Source organism: Bombina bombina, chromosome 4 (assembly GCF_027579735.1).
Source record: "Bombina bombina isolate aBomBom1 chromosome 4, aBomBom1.pri, whole genome shotgun sequence".
NCBI classification, from domain to species: domain Eukaryota; kingdom Metazoa; phylum Chordata; class Amphibia; order Anura; family Bombinatoridae; genus Bombina; species Bombina bombina.
Window position 1 is genome coordinate 890850170 of NC_069502.1, and position 19044 is coordinate 890869213.

Consider the following 19044-nt stretch of genomic DNA (forward strand, 5'->3'; position numbering starts at 1 on the left):
TTATATTTTAGTTTTAAAGACTATTGCTAAATCTCGTATAGAGTTTAAAGGTTAAATGGACTTAAGGCTAAGGCTGGTGGCAAAATACCTGATACAGTGTAATCCTCTCTGTAAGTCTATCTTCCGATTCTTCCACCAGTCCAACCACAGGTATGTTGCTCTCAACAGATTCCAGTTGTCTGCTTAATTCTCGATACTCCATTTCCAAAAACATCCAAGTCTAAAGACATTTTGAAAAAGGAAAGACAAACGCTGTAAATATCTGAATGTGCAAAACTTAAAAATGAAACTATAACAAATAAATGGTTGACAAATAACCACAAAACAAACTATAATCGGTAACCATGGTTAGAAGACATGACGATATACGTTTTTTTTTATTACAAACAAGTTATGGTATTTTAAATGAGTCAAATATTTCTAAAAAAAAGATGTTCCTGTGTTAACTAATCAAACTTTTTATACTTGTGGAGGTATGTCCCTGTCGACCAATACAGTTGTGCGATCAGCTACTATTAACCTATAAGTATAAATGCCGCAGTATGAACTGTTTAAAAACATTGAATTCCTATTTGTTTGTTTTTTCAGTGTAACTTTAAAAATAATTTTTCAAATGTTTGTTTAATTTAGTATGTTTAATTTTGCCTGTTCATGTTATTTTTAAAGGGATATGAAACCCAATTTTTTTCTTTCACGATTCAGATAGAGCATGCAATTTTCTATTTTACTCATATTAGCTTACATTCCTGCTTTTTCAAATAACAATACCAAGAGAACGAATAAAAATTGATAATAGGAGTAAATTAGAAAGTTGCTACTAAAAATTGCAAGAGAGAGAGAGAGTAGTGGTAGAGATGGAGGGCACTCACAGGACTTGAATCAATAAGTAACTTTTATTATGCTGATTACATTAAATACAGTGTCGACGTTTCGGCCCTTTCTAAGGCCTTCCTCAAGACAAATTCATAGTCTTAAATCGTGCGGAATGCACTGTCAGCGACGTACACCCAGAGTAGAAAGTATAGTCTGGGAGTACGTCGCTGACAGTGCATTCCGCACGATTTAAGACTATGAATTTGTCTTGAGGAAGGCCTTAGAAAGGGCCGAAACATTGACACTGTATTTAATGTAATCAGCATAATAAAAGTTACTTATTGATTCAAGTCCTGTGAGTGCCATCCATCTCTACCACTACTCTATACATACCACTTGAGGATAGCACCCAGGCATTGGCAACATTGATGTGGAAGGAGTGCTAGGCCACCGGCTACAATATATATATGCTACTTAAAAGGACATTAAAACCTTTCATGATTCAGAGTGTATAATTTACAAAACTTTCCAATTTACTTTTATTATTAAATTTAATTTGTCCTCTTGATATACTTTGTTGAAAAGCAGGTAGGTGGGCTCAGGAGTGTGCATGTTTCTGAAGTACTATATGACAGCAGTTTTTAAAGAATGTTAACCATTTTCAAGAGAACTAGATGGCAGCACTATTTTCTACCATATAGTACCACAGACACATAACTAGTTATCTCTTTAACAAAGTATACCATGAGAAGAAAACAAATTTGATAATAGAAATAAATTAGAAACTTGCATGCCCTCTCTTAATCACAAAAAAAACATAATTTATGTAAGAACTTACCTGATAAATTAATTTCTTTCATATTAGCAAGAGTCCATGAGCTAGTGACGTATGGGATATACATTCCTACCAGGAGGGGCAAAGTTTCCCAAACCTCAAAATGCCTATAAATACACCCCTCACCACACCCACAATTCAGTTTAACGAATAGCCAAGAAGTGGGGTGATAAAAAAGTGCGAAAGCATATAAAATAAGGAATTGGAATAATTGTGCTTTATACAAAATCATAACCACCACAAAAAAGGGCGGGCCTCATGGACTCTTGCTAATATGAAAGAAATGAATTTATCAGGTAAGTTCTTACATAAATTATGTTTTCTTTCATGTAATTAGCAAGAGTCCATGAGCTAGTGACGTATGGGATAATGATTACCCAAGATGTGGATCTTTCCACACAAGAGTCACTAGAGAGGGAGGGATAAAATAAAGACAGCCAATTCCTGCTGAAAATAATCCACACCCAAAATAAAGTTTAACTAAAAACATAAGCAGAAGATTCAAACTGAAACCGCTGCCTGAAGTACTTTTCTACCAAAAACTGCTTCAGAAGAAGAAAATACATCAAAATGGTAGAATTTAGTAAAAGTATGCAAAGAGGACCAAGTTGCTGCTTTGCAAATCTGATCAACCGAAGCTTCATTCCTAAACGCCCAGGAAGTAGAAACTGACCTAGTAGAATGAGCTGTAATTCTCTGAGGCGGAGTTTTACCCGACTCAACATAGGCAAGATGAATTAAAGATTTCAACCAAGATGCCAAAGAAATGGCAGAAGCTTTCTGGCCTTTTCTAGAACCGGAAAAGATAACAAATAGACTAGAAGTCTTTCTGAAAGATTTAGTAGCTTCAACATAATATTTCAAAGCTCTAACAACATCCAAAGAATGCAACGATTTCTCCTTAGAATTCTTAGGATTAGGACATAATGAAGGAACCACAATTTCTCTACTAATGTTGTTGGAATTCACAACTTTAGGTAAAAATTCAAAAGAAGTTCGCAACACCGCCTTATCCTGATGAAAAATCAGAAAAGGAGACTCACAAGAAAGAGCAGATAATTCAGAAACTCTTCTGGCAGAAGAGATGGCCAAAAGGAACAAAACTTTCCAAGAAAGTAATTTAATGTCCAATGAATGCATAGGTTCAAACGGAGGAGCTTGAAGAGCCCCCAGAACCAAATTCAAACTCCAAGGAGGAGAAATTGACTTAATGACAGGTTTTATACGAACCAAAGCTTGTACAAAACAATGAATATCAGGAAGAATAGCAATCTTTCTGTGAAAAAGAACAGAAAGAGCAGAGATTTGTCCTTTCAAGGAACTTGCGGACAAACCTTTATCTAAACCAACCTGAAGAAACTGTAAAATTCTCGGAATTCTAAAAGAATGCCAAGAAAAATGATGAGAAATACACCAAGAAATATAAGTCTTCCAGACTCTATAATATATCTCTCTAGATACAGATATACGAGCCTGTAACATAGTATTAATCACAGCGTCAGAGAAACCTCTTTGACGAAGAATCAAGCGTTCAATCTCCATACCTTTAAATTTAAGGATTTCAGATCCTGATGGAAAAAAGGACCTTGTGACAGAAGGTCTGGTCTTAACGGAAGAGTCCACGGTTGGCAAGAGGCCATCCGGACAAGATCCGCATACCAAAACCTGTGAGGCCATGCCGGAGCTACCAGCAGAACAAACGAGCATTCCTTCAGAATCTTGGAGATTACTCTTGGAAGAAGAACTAGAGGCGGAAAGATATAGGCAGGATGATACTTCCAAGGAAGTGATAATGCATCCACTGCCTCCACCTGAGGATCCCGGGATCTGGACAGATACCTGGGAAGTTTCTTGTTTAGATGGGACGCCATCAAATCTATTTCTGGAAGTTCCCACATTTGAACGATCTGAAGAAACACCTCTGGGTGAAGAGACCATTCGCCCGGATGCAACGTTTGGCGACTGAGATAATCCGCTTCCCAATTGTCTACACCTGGGATATGAACCGCAGAGATTAGACAGGAGCTGGATTCCGCCCAAACCAAAATTCGAGATACTTCTTTCATAGCCAGAGGACTGTGAGTTCCTCCTTGATGATTGATGTATGCCACAGTTGTGACATTGTCTGTCTGAAAACAAATGAACGATTCTCTCTTCAGAAGAGGCCAAAACTGAAGAGCTCTGAAAATTGCACGGAGTTCCAAAATATTGATCGGTAATCTCACCTCCTGAGATTCCCAAACTCCTTGTGCCGTCAGAGATCCCCACACAGCTCCCCAACCTGTGAGACTTGCATCTGTTGAAATTACAGTCCAGGTCGGAAGCACAAAAGAAGCCCCCTGAATTAAACGATGGTGATCTGTCCACCACGTTAGAGAGTGTCGAACAATCGGTTTTAAAGATATTAATTGAGATATCTTTGTGTAATCCTTGCACCATTGATTCAGCATACAAAGCTGAAGAGGTCGCATGTGAAAATGAGCAAAGGGGATCGCGTCCGATGCAGCAGTCATAAGACCTAGAATTTCCATGCATAAGGCTACCGAAGGGAATGATTGTGACTGAAGGTTTCGACAAGCTGCCATCAGTTTTAGACGCCTCTTGTCTGTTAAAGACAGAGTCATGGACACTGAATCTATTTGGAAACCCAGAAAGGTTACCCTTGTCTGAGGAATCAATGAACTTTTTGGTAAATTGATCCTCCAACCATGATCTTGAAGAAACAACACAAGTCGATTTGTATGAAATTCTGCTAAATGTAAAGACTGAGCAAGTACCAAGATATCGTCCAAATAAGGAAATACCACAATACCCTGTCCTCTGATTACAGACAGAAGGGCACCGAGAACCTTTGTAAAAATTCTTGGAGCTGTAGCAAGGCCAAACGGCAGAGCCACAAACTGGTAATGCTTGTCCAGAAAAGAGAATCTCAGGAACCGATAATGATCCGGATGAATCGGAATATGCAGATATGCATCCTGTAAATCTATTGTGGACATATAATTCCCTTGCTGAACAAAAGGCAAGATAGTCCTTACAGTTACCATCTTGAACGTTGGTATCCTTACATAACGATTCAATATTTTTAGATCCAGAACTGGTCTGAAGGAATTCTCCTTCTTTGATACAATGAAGAGATTTGAATAAAACCCCATCCCCTGTTCCTGAACTGGAACTGGCATAATTACTCCAGTCAACTCTAGATCTGAAACACAATTCAGAAATGCTTGAGCTTTTACTGGATTTACTGGGACACGGGAAAGAAAAAATCTCTTTGCAGGAGGTCTCATCTTGAAACCAATTCTGTACCCTTCTGAAACAATGTTCTGAATCCAAAGATTGTGAACAGAATTGATCCAAATTTCTTTGAAAAAACGTAACCTGCCCCCTACCAGCTGAGCTGGAATGAGGGCCGCACCTTCATGTGGACTTAGAAGCAGGCTTTGCCTTTCTGGCTGGCTTGGATTTATTCCAGATTGGAGATGGTTTCCAAACTGAAACTGCTCCTGAGGATGAAGGATCAGGTTTTTGTTCTTTGTTGAAACGAAAGGAACGAAAACGATTATTAGCTCTGTTTTTACCCTTAGATTTTTTATCCTGTGGTAAAAAGGTTCCTTTCCCACCAGTAACAGTTGAAATAATAGAATCCAACTGAGAACCAAATAATTTGTTACCCTGGAAAGAAATGGAAAGTAGAGTTGATTTAGAAGCCATATCAGCATTCTAAGTCTTAAGCCATAAAGCTCTTCTAGCTAAAATAGCTAGAGACATAAACCTGACATCAACTCTGATAATATCAAAGATGGCATCACAGATAAAATTATTAGCATGCTGAAGAAGAATAATAATATCATGAGAATCATGATGTGTTACTTGTTGCGCTAAGGTTTCCAACCAAAAAGTTGAAGCTGCAGCAACATCAGCCAAAGATATAGCAGGTCTAAGAAGATTACCTGAACACAGATAAGCTTTTCTTAGAAAGGATTCAATTTTCCTATCTAAAGGATCCTTAAACGAAGTACCATCTGACGTAGGAATAGTAGTACGTTTAGCAAGGGTAGAAATAGCCCCATCAACTTTAGGGATTTTGTCCCAAAATTCTAATCTGTCAGACGGCACAGGATATAATTGCTTAAAACGTTTAGAAGGAGTAAATGAATTACCCAATTTATCCCATTCTTTGGAAATTACTGCAGAAATAGCATTAGGAACAGGAAAAACTTCTGGAATAACCACAGGAGATTTAAATACCTTATCCAAACGTTTAGAATTAGTATCAAGAGGACCAGAATCCTCTATTTCTAAAGCAATTAGAACTTCTTTAAGTAAAGAACGAATAAATTCCATTTTAAATAAATATGAAGATTTATCAGCATCAACCTCTGAAACAGAATCCTCTGAACCAGAAGAGTCATCAGAATCAGAATGATGATGTTCATTTAAAAATTCATCTGTAGGGAGAGAAGTTTTAAAAGATTTTTTACGTTTACTAGAAGGAGAAATAACAGACATAGCCTTCTTTATGGATTCAGAAACAAAATCTCTTATGTTATCAGGAACATTCTGCACCTTAGATGTTGAAGGAACTGCAACAGGCAATGGTACTTTACTAAAGGAAATATTATCTGCTTTAACAAGTTTGTCATGACAATCAATACAAACAACAGCTGGAGGAATAGCTACCAAAAGTTTACAGCAGATACACTTAGCTTTGGTAGATCCAGCACTAGACAGCGATTTTCCTGTAGTATCTTCTGACTCAGATGCAACGTGAGACATCTTGCAATATGTAAGAGAAAAAAACAACAACATATAAAGCAAAATTGATCAAATTCCTTAAATGACAGTTTCAGGAATGGGAAAAAATGCAAAAGAACAAGCTTCTAGCAACCAGAAGCAATGAAAAATGAGACTTAAATAATGTGGAGACAAAAGCGACGCCCATATTTTTTAGCGCCAAATAAGACGCCCACATTATTTGGCGCCTAAATGCTTTTTGGCACCAAAAATGACGCCACATCCGGAACGCCGACATTTTTTGGCGCAAAATAACGTCAAAAAAATGACGCAACTTCCGGCGACACGTATGACGCCGGAAACGGAAAATAATTTTTGCGCCAAAAAAGTCCGCGCCCAGAATGACGCAATAAAATGAAGCATTTTCAGCCCCCGCGAGCCTAACAGCCCACAGGGAAAAAAGTCAAATTTTTGAAGGTAAGAAAAAATGATTAAATCAAATGCATTATCCCAAATATGAAACTGACTGTCTGAAAAATAAGGAAAGTTGAACATTCTGAGTCAAGGCAAATAAATGTTTGAATACATATATTTAGAACTTTATAAACAAAGTGCCCAACCATAGCTTAGAGTGTCACAGAAAATAAGATTTACTTACCCCAGGACACTCATCTACATGTTTGTAGAAAGCCAAACCAGTACTGAAACGAGAATCAGCAGAGGTAATGGTATATATAAGAGTATATCGTCGATCTGAAAAGGGAGGTAAGAGATGAATCTCTACGACCGATAACAGAGAACCTATGAAATAGACCCCGTAGAAGGAGATCACTGCATTCAAATAGGCAATACTCTCCTCACACCCCTCTGACATTCACTGCACGCTGAGAGGAAAACCGGGCTCCAACTTGCTGCGGAGCGCATATCAACGTAGAATCTAGCACAAACTTACTTCACCACCTCCATCGGAGGCAAAGTTTGTAAAACTGAATTGTGGGTGTGGTGAGGGGTGTATTTATAGGCATTTTGAGGTTTGGGAAACTTTGCCCCTCCTGGTAGGAATGTATATCCCATACGTCACTAGCTCATGGACTCTTGCTAATTACATGAAAGAAATTGGACTTCATATCCCTTTAAACCAGGGGTGTCCAAACTTTGCTCTCCAGAGGTTTTGGAACTACATTTCCCATGATGCTCAGCTAGATAAAATGCTGGCTGAGCATCATCAGAAATGTAGTTCCAAAACCTCTGGAGAGCAAAGTTTGGACACCCCTGCTTTAAACAATTTAATTGGAGGACAAAGTGCTAAGGGAGATCAAACATTCACCTTGTACATTGCCCTCAGTAAAATAACATGGAAAAAGACTATTTGTGCCAAGCAGAGAAGTAAATAAATCCTGGTTTAGCTGAGAATGAGGAAGCTCTTCACATAAATTATCTGCGGCTCTGATAAACTTGCACTGTCTGAATATGTATTTTTAGTATATGAAATTTGTCACACGACTATAGTTGAACTCAAATGATATCAAATTATTCACTGTTTAGCATGTTGCATAGTATAAAGCTGAGCTAATACAGTGTTAAACATAATTTGGTGAGAACAACAAAATGTTATACTATGAGGGGAAAATTACGAAGCCCAAATTTTTTGGGAGTCTTAAACCCTCATAAAACCTTGGAGGTGGATGAATTAAAACATCTCAGACTAACCATTCCAGGGTAATTGACATGGCTTGGTTGAGCAAGAGCAGACAGTGATATTGCACATGTGATTACTTGTGAAATCATAAATTCAAGTAGCGAATGCAACAATGCGAACTGTGAGCACAGGTGGACAGGTTCCCTGCCAGGTTCCTTTCCACCTGCATTCTTATACATTTTGGCCTATGGCTCTCAAGCTGGAAGAGAGCTCTTGAATTATACATATGGGCGAAGTCAAAAAGTATTAGTCCCTTGTGTGAGACAAAGTAAATGTTTTATTTGATTCTATTTGGCTAATGTATTAAAAGTGTAATAGTAAATCATATTGTCTATACACAGAGCACCATGTGTAAAAAAAAATATATAATTTATGCTTACCTGATAAATTCATTTCTCCTGTAGTGTAGTCAGTCCATGGGTCATCCATTACTTATAGGATTATAACTCCTCCCTAACAGGAAGTGCAAGAGGATCACCCAAGCAGAGCTGCTATATAGCTCCTCCCCTCTACGTCATATCCAGTCATTCGACCGAAACCATACGAGAAAGGAGAAACTATAGGGTGCAGTGGTGACTGGAGTTTAATTAAAATTTAGACCTGGCGTAAAAACAGGGCAGGCCGTGGACTGACTACACTACAGGAGAAATGAATTTATCAGGTAAGCATAAATTATATTTTCTCCTGTTAAGTGTAGTCAGTCCACGGGTCATCCATTACTTATGGGATACCAATACCAAAGCTAAAAGTACACGGATGACGGGAGGGACAGGCAGGATCTTTACACGGAAGGAACCACTGCCTGTAGAACCTTTCTCCCAAAAACAGCCTCCGAAGAAGCAAAAGTGTCAAATTTGTAAAATTTTTAAAAAGTGTGAAGTGAAGACCAAGTTGCAGCCTTGCAAATCTGTTCAACAGAGGCCTCATTCTTAAAGGCCCAAGTGGAAGCCACAGCTCTAGTAGAATGAGCTGTAATCCTTTCAGGAGGCTGTCTCATAGGCTAAACGTATTATGCTACGAAGCCAAAAAGAGAGAGAGGTAGCCGAAGCTTTTTGACCTCTCCTCTGTCCAGAATAAACGACAAACAGGGAAGAAGTTTGACGAAAATCTTTAGTTGCCTGTAAATAAAATTTCAGGGCACGGACGACATCCAGATTGTGCAAAAGTCGTTCCTTCTTTGAAGAAGGGTTAGGGCACAATGATGGAACAACAATCTCTTGATTGATATTCTTGTTAGTGACTACCTTAGGTAAGAACCCAGGTTTAGTACGCAGAACTACCTTGTCTGAATGAAAAATCAGATAAGGAGAATCACAATGTAAGGCCGATAACTCAGAGACTCTTCGAGCCGAGGAAATAGCCATTAAAAACAGAACTTTCCAAGATAACAGCTTGATATCGATGGAATGAAGGGGTTCAAACGGAACACCTTGCAGAACGTTAAGAACTAAGTTTAAGCTCCACGGCATAGCAACAGTCTTAAACACAGGCTTAATCCTAGCCAAAGCCTGACAAAAAGCCTGAACGTCTGGAACTTCTGCCAGACGTTTGTGTAAAAGGATAGACAGAGCTGAAATTTGTCCCTTTAACGAACTAGCAGATAAACCCTTTTCTAAACCCTCTTGTAGAAAAGACAATATCCTAGGAATCCTAACCTTACTCCATGAGTAACTCTTGGATTCGCACCAATATAAGTATTTACGCCATATTTTATGGTAAATTTTCCTGGTAACAGGTTTCCTAGCCTGTATTAAGGTATCAATCACTGACTCCGAGAATCCACGCTTTGATAGAATCAAGCGTTCAATCTCCATGCAGTCAGCCTTGGTCAGATTTGGATGTTTGAAAGGACCCTGAATCAGAAGGTCCTGTCTCAGAGGCAGAGACCATGGTGGACAGGACGACATGTCCACTAGATCTGCATACCAGGTCCTGCGTGGCCACGCAGGCGCTATTAGAATCACTGATGCTCTCTCCTGTTTGATCCTGGCAATCAATCGAGGAAGCATCGGGAAAGGTGGAAACACATAAGCCATGTTGAAGACCCAAGGTGCTGTCAGAGCATCTATCAGCACCGCTCCCGGGTCCCTGGACCTGGATCCGTAACAAGGAAGCTTGGCGTTCTGGCGAGACGCCATGAGATCCATATCTGGTTTGCCCCAATGATGAAGCAGTTGGGCAAACACCTCCGGATGAAGTTCCCACTCCCCCGGATGAAAGGTCTGGCGACTTAGAAAATCCGCCTCCCAGTTCTCCACGCCTGGGATGTGGATCGCTGACAGGTGGCAAGAGTGAGACTCTGCCCAGCGAATTATCTTTGAGACTTCCATCATCGCTAGGGAACTCCTTGTTCCTCCTTGATGGTTGATGTAAGCCACAGTCGTGATGTTGTCCGACTGAAACCTGATGAACCTCAGAGTTGCTAACTGAGGCCAAGCCAGAAGAGCATTGAAAATTGCTCTTAATTCCAGATTGTTTATTGGAAGGAGTCTCTCCTCCTGAGTCCATGATCCCTGAGCCTTCAGGGAATTCCAGACTGCGCCCCAACCTAGAAGGCTGGCGTCTGTTGTTACAATCGTCCAATCTGGCCTGCGGAAGGGCATCCCCTTGGACAGATGTGGCCGAGAAAGCCACCATAGAAGAGAATCTCTGGTCTCTTGATCCAGATTTAGCAGAGGGGACAAATCTGAGTAATCCCCATTCCACTGACTTAGCATGCACAATTGCAGTGGTCTGAGATGCAGGCGCGCAAATGGTACTATGTCCATTGCCGCTACCATTAAGCCGATTACCTCCATGCACTGAGCCACTGACGGGTGTTGAATGGAATGAAGGACACGGCAAGCATTTAGAAGTTTTGATAACCTGTCCTCCGTCAGGTAAATTTTCATTTCTACAGAATCTATAAGAGTCCCTAGAAAGGGAACTCTTGTGAGTGGCAATAGAGAACTCTTTTCTACGTTCACCTTCTACCCATGCGACCTTAGAAATGCCAGAACTAACTCTGTATGAGACTTGGCAGTTTGGAAACTTGACGCTTGTATCAGAATGTCGTCTAGGTACGGAGCTACCGCTATGCCTCGCGGTCTTAGTACCGCCAGAAGAGAGCCCAGAACCTTTGTAAAGATTCTTGGAGCTGTAGCTAACCCGAAGGGAAGAGCTACAAACTGGTAATGCCTGTTTAGGAAGGCAAATCTTAGATACTGGTAATGATCCTTGTGAATCGGTATGTGAAGGTAGGCATCCTTTAAATCCACTGTGGTCATGTACTGACCCTCTTGGATCATGGGTAAGATGGTTCGAATAGTTTCCATTTTGAACGATGGAACTCTTAGGAATTTGTTTAGGATCTTTAAGTCCAAGATTGGTCTGAAGGTTCCCTCTTTTTTGGGAACCACAAACAGATTTGAATAGAATCCTTGCCCATGTTCCGACCGCGGAACTGGGTGGATCACTCCCATTAGTAAGAGGTCTTGTACACAGCGTAGAAACGCCTCTTTCTTTATCTGGTTTGCTGATAACCTTGAAAGATGAAATCTCCCTTGTGGAGGAGAAGCTTTGAAGTCCAGAAGATATCCCTGAGATATGATTTCCAACGCCCAGGGATCCTGGACATCTCTTGCCCAAGCCTGGGCAAAGAAAGAAAGTTTGCCACCCACTATATCCGTTTCCGGATCGGGGGCCCTCACTTCATGCTGTCTTAGGGGCAGCAGCAGGTTTTCTGGCCTGCTTGCCCTTGTTCCAGGACTGGTTAGGTTTCCAGCCCTGTCTGTAGCGAGCAACAGTTCCTTCCTGTCTTGGAGCGGAGGAAGTTGATGCTGCTCCTGCCTTGAAGTTACGAAAGGCACGAAAATTTGACTGTTTAGCCTTTGGTTTGGCCCTGTCTTGAGGCAGGGCATGGCCCTTACCTCCAGTAATGTCAGCGATAATTTCTTTCAAGCCGGGCCCGAATAATGTCTGCCCTTTGAAAGGAATATTAAGCAATTTAGATTTAGAAGTCACATCAGCTGACCAGGATTTAAGCCACAGCGCTCTGCGCGCTTGAATGGCGAATCCGTAGGTCTTAGCCGTAAGTTTGGTTAAGTGTACTACGGCATCAGAAATAAATGAATTAGCTAGCTTAAGGGCTTTAAGCTTGTTCATAATCTCATCCAATGGAGCTGTGCTAAGGGTCTCTTCCAGAGACTCAAACCAGAATGCCGCCGCAGCAGTGACAGGCGCGATGCATGCAAGGGGTTGTAATATAAAACCTTGCTGAACAAACATTTTCTTAAGGTAACCCTCTAACTTTTTATCCATTGGATCTGAAAAAGCACAGCTATCCTCCACCGGGATAGTGGTGCGCTTAGCCAGAGTAGAAACTGCTCCCTCCACCTTAGGGACCGGCTGCCATAGGTCCCGTGTGGTGGTGTCTATTGGAAACATTTTTCTAAATATAGGAGGGGGTGAAAAGGGCACACCGGGTCTATCCCACTCCTTGTTAATAATTTCTGTAAGCCTTTTAGGTATAGGAAAAACGTCAGTACACGCCGGTACCGCAAAATATTTATCCAGCCTACATACTTTCTCTGGAATTGCAACCGTGTTACAATCATTCAGAGCCGCTAATACCTCCCCTAGTAATACACGGAGGTTCTCAAGCTTAAATTTAAAATTTGAAATCTCTGAATCCAGTTTACTTGGATCAGATCCGTCACCCACAGAATGAAGCTCTCCGTCCTCATGTTCTGCAAATTGTGACGCAGTATCAGACATGGCTCTACTATTATCAGCGCACTCTGTTCTTACCCCAGAGTGATCGCGTTTACCTCTTAATTCTGGCAATTTAGATAGTACTTCAGTCATAACATTAGCCATATCTTGCAAAGTGATTTGTATGGGCCGCCCTGATGTACTTGGCGCCACAATATCACGCACCTCCTGAGCGGGAGGCGAAGGTACTGACACGTGAGGAGAGTTAGTCGGCATAACTTCCCCCTCGTTGTCTGGTGATATTTTTTTAACATATAAAGTTTGACTTTTATTCAAAGTAACATCTATACATTGAGTGCACAAATTTCTATTGGGCTCCACATTGGCCTTTAAACATAGTGAACAAACAGATTCATCTGTGTCAGACATGTTTAAACAGACTAGCAATAACACTAGCAAGCTTGGAAAAAACTTTTAAATAAATTTACAAGCTATATAAAAAACGCTACTGCGCCTTTAAGAAACATAAAAATGTGACACAGTTGAATTAACAATGAACCAAATATGTTAAAACAACCAAATTTTAACAGAAAATGTATAAAGTTAGCAGAGGATTGCACCCACCAGCAAAAGGATGATTAACCCCTTAACACCCAAAACGGATAACAGTTGAAATAATAAACGTTTTTATCACAGTCAAACACACTGTCACAGGTCTGCTGTGACTGATTACCTCCCTCAAAACTAGTTTTGGAGACCCCTGGGCTCTGTAGAGACGTCCTGGATCATGGAGGAAGAAATAGGAAGACTGTGACTAAATTTTTACTGCGCAATAAAGCGCTAAAATAGGCCCCTCCCACTCATATTACAACAGTGGGGAAGCTCAGTAAACTGTTTTTATGCAGAAAAAAACGACAGCCATGTGGTAAAAATCATGCCCATAAAGTTTTATCACCAAGTACCTCAGAAAAAACGATTAACATGCCAGTAAACGTTTTAAAATTGAAAATTATGAAGTGTTATTAATAAGCCTGCTGCTAGTCGCTTTCACTGCAGTGCAGGCTCAAATATTACTTTAATATTGACAGTATTTTCTTAGTGAAATTCCATTCCCCAGAAATACCTCAGAGTATACATACATACATATCAGCCTGATACCAGTCGCTACTACTGCATTTAAGGCTGCACTTACATTACATCGGTATTAGCAGTATTTTCTCAGTCAATTCCATTCCTTAGAAAATAATTTACTGCACATACCTCCTTGCAGGTGGGCCCTGCATGCTATCCCCTGTTCTGAAGTTACCTCACTCCTCAGAATGGCCGAGAACAGCAAGTGGATCTTAGTTACGACCGCTAAGATCATAGAAAACTCAGGCAGATTCTTCTTCTAATGCTGCCTGAGAACAAACAACACACTCCGGTGCTGTTTAAAATAACATACTTTTGATTGAAGAAATAAAAACTAAGTTTAACACACCACAGTCCTCTCACACGTCCTATCTTTAGTTAGGTGCAAGAGAATGACTGGGTATGACGTAGAGGGGAGGAGCTATATAGCAGCTCTGCTTGGGTGATCCTCTTGCACTTCCTGTTAGGGAGGAGTTATAATCCCATAAGTAATGGATGACCCGTGGACTGACTACACTTAACAGGAGAAAAAGTTATTTTATTTTTCCTATACAAGTTATTCTAGTCCATTGCATTAGCAAAGGAAAGTGGTTATTATAGTTTTTCTCTATAGTTTAAGAAATAGTTTATTGTGGTTTTCTAATCTATGATTTATCTTTGCACCGAGAATCCTTGGTATTTCAACCATATCATTTAACACTTTACATATAATTTTCTTTGTGTTTTTTATTGTATTTAATTAAATGGCCAGGCCAACTGAAACCTTGTTTGACCTCTTGCATATCTTGGCTTCCTGTATGTTTTTTTTTTTATTTATTTATTATTGTTTAGGTTTTCAATAATTTCCAGTTTACTTATTTAAAAACACAATTATTTCCTGGCTTAAAGGGACATGAAACTCAAACTTTTTATATTTTAAACAGAACATGCAATTTAAAAGGGACACTGAACCCAATTTTTTCTCTTTCATGATTCAGATAGAGCATGAAATTTTAAGCAACTTTCTTATTTACTCCTATATCATTTTTTCTTTGTTCTCTTGCTATCTTTATTTTAAAAGCAGGAATGTAAATCTTAGCAGCCAGCCCATTTTAGGTTCAGCACCATGGATAGCGCTTGCTTATTGGAGGATTACATTTACCCACCAATCAGCAAGCATAACTCAGATTCTCAACCAAAAATGGGCCGGCACCTATGCATCACATTCCTTCTTTTTAAATAAAGATAGCAAGAGAACGAATAAAAAATAATAATAGGAGTTAATTAGAAAGTTGCTTAAAATTGCATGCTCTATCTGAATCATGAAAGAAAAAATCTGGGTTCAGTGTCCCTTTAAACAAATTTCTAATTTACTTCTATTATCAAATGTCTTTGTTCTCCTGATATCTTTTGTTGAAAAACTGGGAAGTAATCTCAGGAGCGTGTACATGTCTGGAGCAATTTTGCAGTAATGTTATACATTTGCAAGAGCACTAGATTACAGCAATGTTTTCCTGCCATGAAGTGCTCCAGACACCTACCTAGGTATCTCTTCAACAAAGAATACCATACAAACAAAGCAAATTTGACAATAGAAGTAAATTGGATACATTTTTTAAATTGTAAGCTCTGTCTGAATCCCAAAATAAATATTTTGGGTTGAATATCCCTTTAAAGGGACAGTCTACACCAGAATTGTTATTGTTTTAAAAGATAGATAATCCCTTTATTACCCATTCCCCAGTTTTGCATAACCAACACATTTATATTAATATACTTTTAACCTCTGTGATTACCTTGTATCTAAGCCTCTGAAAACTGCCCCTTTATGTCAGTTCTTTTGACAGACTTGCAGTTTAGCCAATCAGTGCCTGCTCCCAGATAACTTCACTTGCACGAGCACAGTGTTATCTATATGAAACACGTGAACTAAAACCCTCTAGTGGTGAAAAACTGTTAAAATGCAATCTGAAAGAGGTGGGCTTCAAGGTCTAAGAAATTAGCATATGAACCTCCTAGGTTAAGCTTTCAACTAAGAATACCAAGAGAACAAAGCAAAATTGGTGATAAAAGTAAATTGGAAAATTGTTTAAAATTACATGCTCTATCTGAATCATGAAAGTTTATTTTGGCCTAGACTGTCCCTTTAATAAAAAGATGATCCTACTTTTAAACAAATAAAATGGTACACAACTAAAATATGACATTTCGAATGCTAAATTATGATTGCAATTGATTGTTTTAAAATGTTAATTATACAATAATGCAAAATGAGCTTAAATTGTTTATTGCATACATAATGGATGAATAGGTTAATTTTTAAAATTTAGCAGTCAATATTAATACCAAACCAATTATCTGCTCAGTCTTACTTTAAAGGGATATGAAACCCACATTTTTTTCTTTCATGATTCAGACAGAGCATGCAATTTTAAGCAACTTTATTTGAAAAAGAAGGAATGTAAGCTTAGGAGCCAGTCCATTTTTGGTTCAGAACCTGGGTAGCACTAGCTGATTGGTGAGAGAGATGAAGAAAATTCGATAAAAGGAGTAAATTACAAAGTTGCTTAAAATTGCATGCGCTATCTGAATCCTGAAAGAAAAAAATTGGGTTTCATATGCCTTTAACATTGGCTGTGTATATTTTCCTTCAATTAAAGGGACATTAAACCCAAAAATGTTCTTTAATGTTTCAAATAGAGAGTACAATTTTAAACAACATTACAATTTACTTCTATTATCTAATTTGCTTTATTCTTTAGATATCCTTTGTTGAAGAAATAGCAATGCACATGGGTGAGCCAATCGCATTAGGCATCTATGTGCAGCCACCAACTAGCAGCTACTAAGCCTATCTAGATATGCTTTTCAGCAAAGGATAGCAAAAGAATGAAGAAAATTAGATGATATAAGTAAATTAGAAAATTGCATGCTCTTTCTAAATCATGAAAGAAAAAATTTGGGTTTCATGTCCCTTTAAGGGTCTGCAGACTCTCTAATAAAAATCCTTCTGAGAAGCCAAGTTCTAACAAGTTTTCATGTGTTTAACCATTCCGAATGCAAGGCGATATTTATTTGTAACTGGACAATCTAACAAATTTAAACTGTGGTGGTCCCTAGAATGTTTTATATAGGAGATAAAGTAAATGCCAATCAATATCCAATAGATTCAAATAGGAGCCATTTTTATATTAGAAAACTACAGATTATTTTTTTAATCACCTCAAGAATATATTCCAGCTCCACGCCTCTCTTGTGAGCCTGTTTCAGCACTGCGGACGCCTTTGACATTAGATCACTATGGTGGTTTTCTTCTCTTGGAAGTGTAAAACTGCTAATCTTCCTAAACAGTGTTTCAGTAAGTATCATGTGACATTCCAGGCCTTGGAAATATTCCTGAAAACAAACAAAAAAAATCAGTTTAGTGCAAAGTATTCATTTTCTATCAAAAAAATTCAAGTATCTGAAATCAAAAATAGGTTAAAAAACAGACCAACAAATTTGAATAATGTAAAAAGGCAGTAAACTAGCTACATTAAAAAAAAAAAAAAAACTACCAATTTCAAGAAAAAAAAATAACATGCTTATTAGGTGAGGCATTTTAGATAACTCTTGTAAATCTAAGAATTTATAGAAAAATATTTTTTAAGCACAAGATTAGATTAGAGGCATTCATCATTCTAATAAAAATTATAAAGTGCTCCTTGTTTACAATTATTTCCTAATTCTACCTTATAAATTTAAAATATGCCACATGTAACAGAAAATGGCAATTTCTGTGACTTCCATTAATTCCATTGTTTACCATGATCAAAATGATGCCACCTTTCCAGGTTATTCAATGACCCTGTTGCACTTTTACGTAGGCCTCAAAATTGTCGGCATGTATTTTGTTCTGCATACTCATGTATTCCAAAATCATATCTGCCCAGCTTTTACCTTATGTTTATCTAGTAGTATCTGAACCTCATTTTTGGAAGAAACCATGCATTTCCTTCCTCCTGACATCTTCTCTAGTCCTGTTTCAATTAAATCAGACAAGTCCTGCAGTGCCCGTTCATACTGATTCTTGAGAGCTAGATTCTGATTCAAACCACTGCGTCTTGAGTTAATAATCATCATCAGCTCATCATACATATCCTGTAAAAAAAAAAAACATCCCAAGTTAAACTTTTAACGCCGTTATGCCGTTCTATTCCGTCATATTTACACTGGGCTTTAAAGCCGTTATGACGGAATAGAACGTCATAACAAACGGCTGTCCTGAAGCCTTCTGTGCTTCAAGGACTTGATCACGGTCTGGAGGGCGTTCCTAGGGTTGTAGGGACGCCCCCCAGATGCGATCCAATAATTGAAATCTCGCGATCGTATGCACGATCGCGTAGTTTCAATTTGTCTACATCGGAACAGGTGTTCCGATGTAGACACTTTAACCCTGTCACGAAAGGGTTAAATTACAATCAATTTACAATGGAATGTATAACTAAAATGCAATTTACTTGTGCTCTTACAATTAAAAAAAAAAAAAAGGTGGTAATTTAATGTAAATTTGTTGATACTTGGATTTATACAGAGAAACAACATGTACTGACAGAAATACAGAATGTGTTATATCCTAAACATATACATTATTGATACTTAATTATTGAAAATGAACACACTTGACCCATCCTAGTTGACATGCTCAATGACTAAGTCAAAAGAAGCTATAGTAGCTTCTGCTAGAACCAAGACTACTTTTACTCAAATACATTGTTCCCTAAGCCAAAAGCCTAAAAACCTAGCACATTTATTAAAGGGATACTAAACCCAATTTTTTTTCTTTAAAGGGACATTAAACCCAATTTTTTTTCTTTCGTGATTCAGATAGAGAATACCATTTTAAACAACTTTCTGATTGACTTCTATTATCTAATTTGCTTAATTCTCATGCTATTCTTTCCTTATAAGCATATCTAGATAGGCTCAGTAGCTTCTGATTGGTGGCTGCACATAGATGCCTCATGTGATTGGCTCACCAATGTGCATTGCTATTTCTTTAACAAAGGATATCTAAAGATTGCAGCAAATTAGATTATAGAAGTAAATTGGAATGTTGTTTAAAATCGTATTCTCTATCTGAATCATGAAAAAAAAATTTGGGGTTTAGTGGCCCTTT

General features: G+C 38.6%; 1 protein-coding gene across 1 annotated transcript in view; it reads right to left on the minus strand.

The window, feature by feature from the left end:
• The window catches only part of SYNE1 (spectrin repeat containing nuclear envelope protein 1), a 780519-nt gene that overhangs the window by 176038 nt on the left and 585437 nt on the right, over positions 1-19044 (minus strand). Inside the window, 3 exon segments of the mRNA XM_053711805.1 lie at positions 89-220; positions 17109-17282; positions 17826-18026. Coding sequence (XP_053567780.1) covers positions 89-220; positions 17109-17282; positions 17826-18026 — 507 coding nt within the window.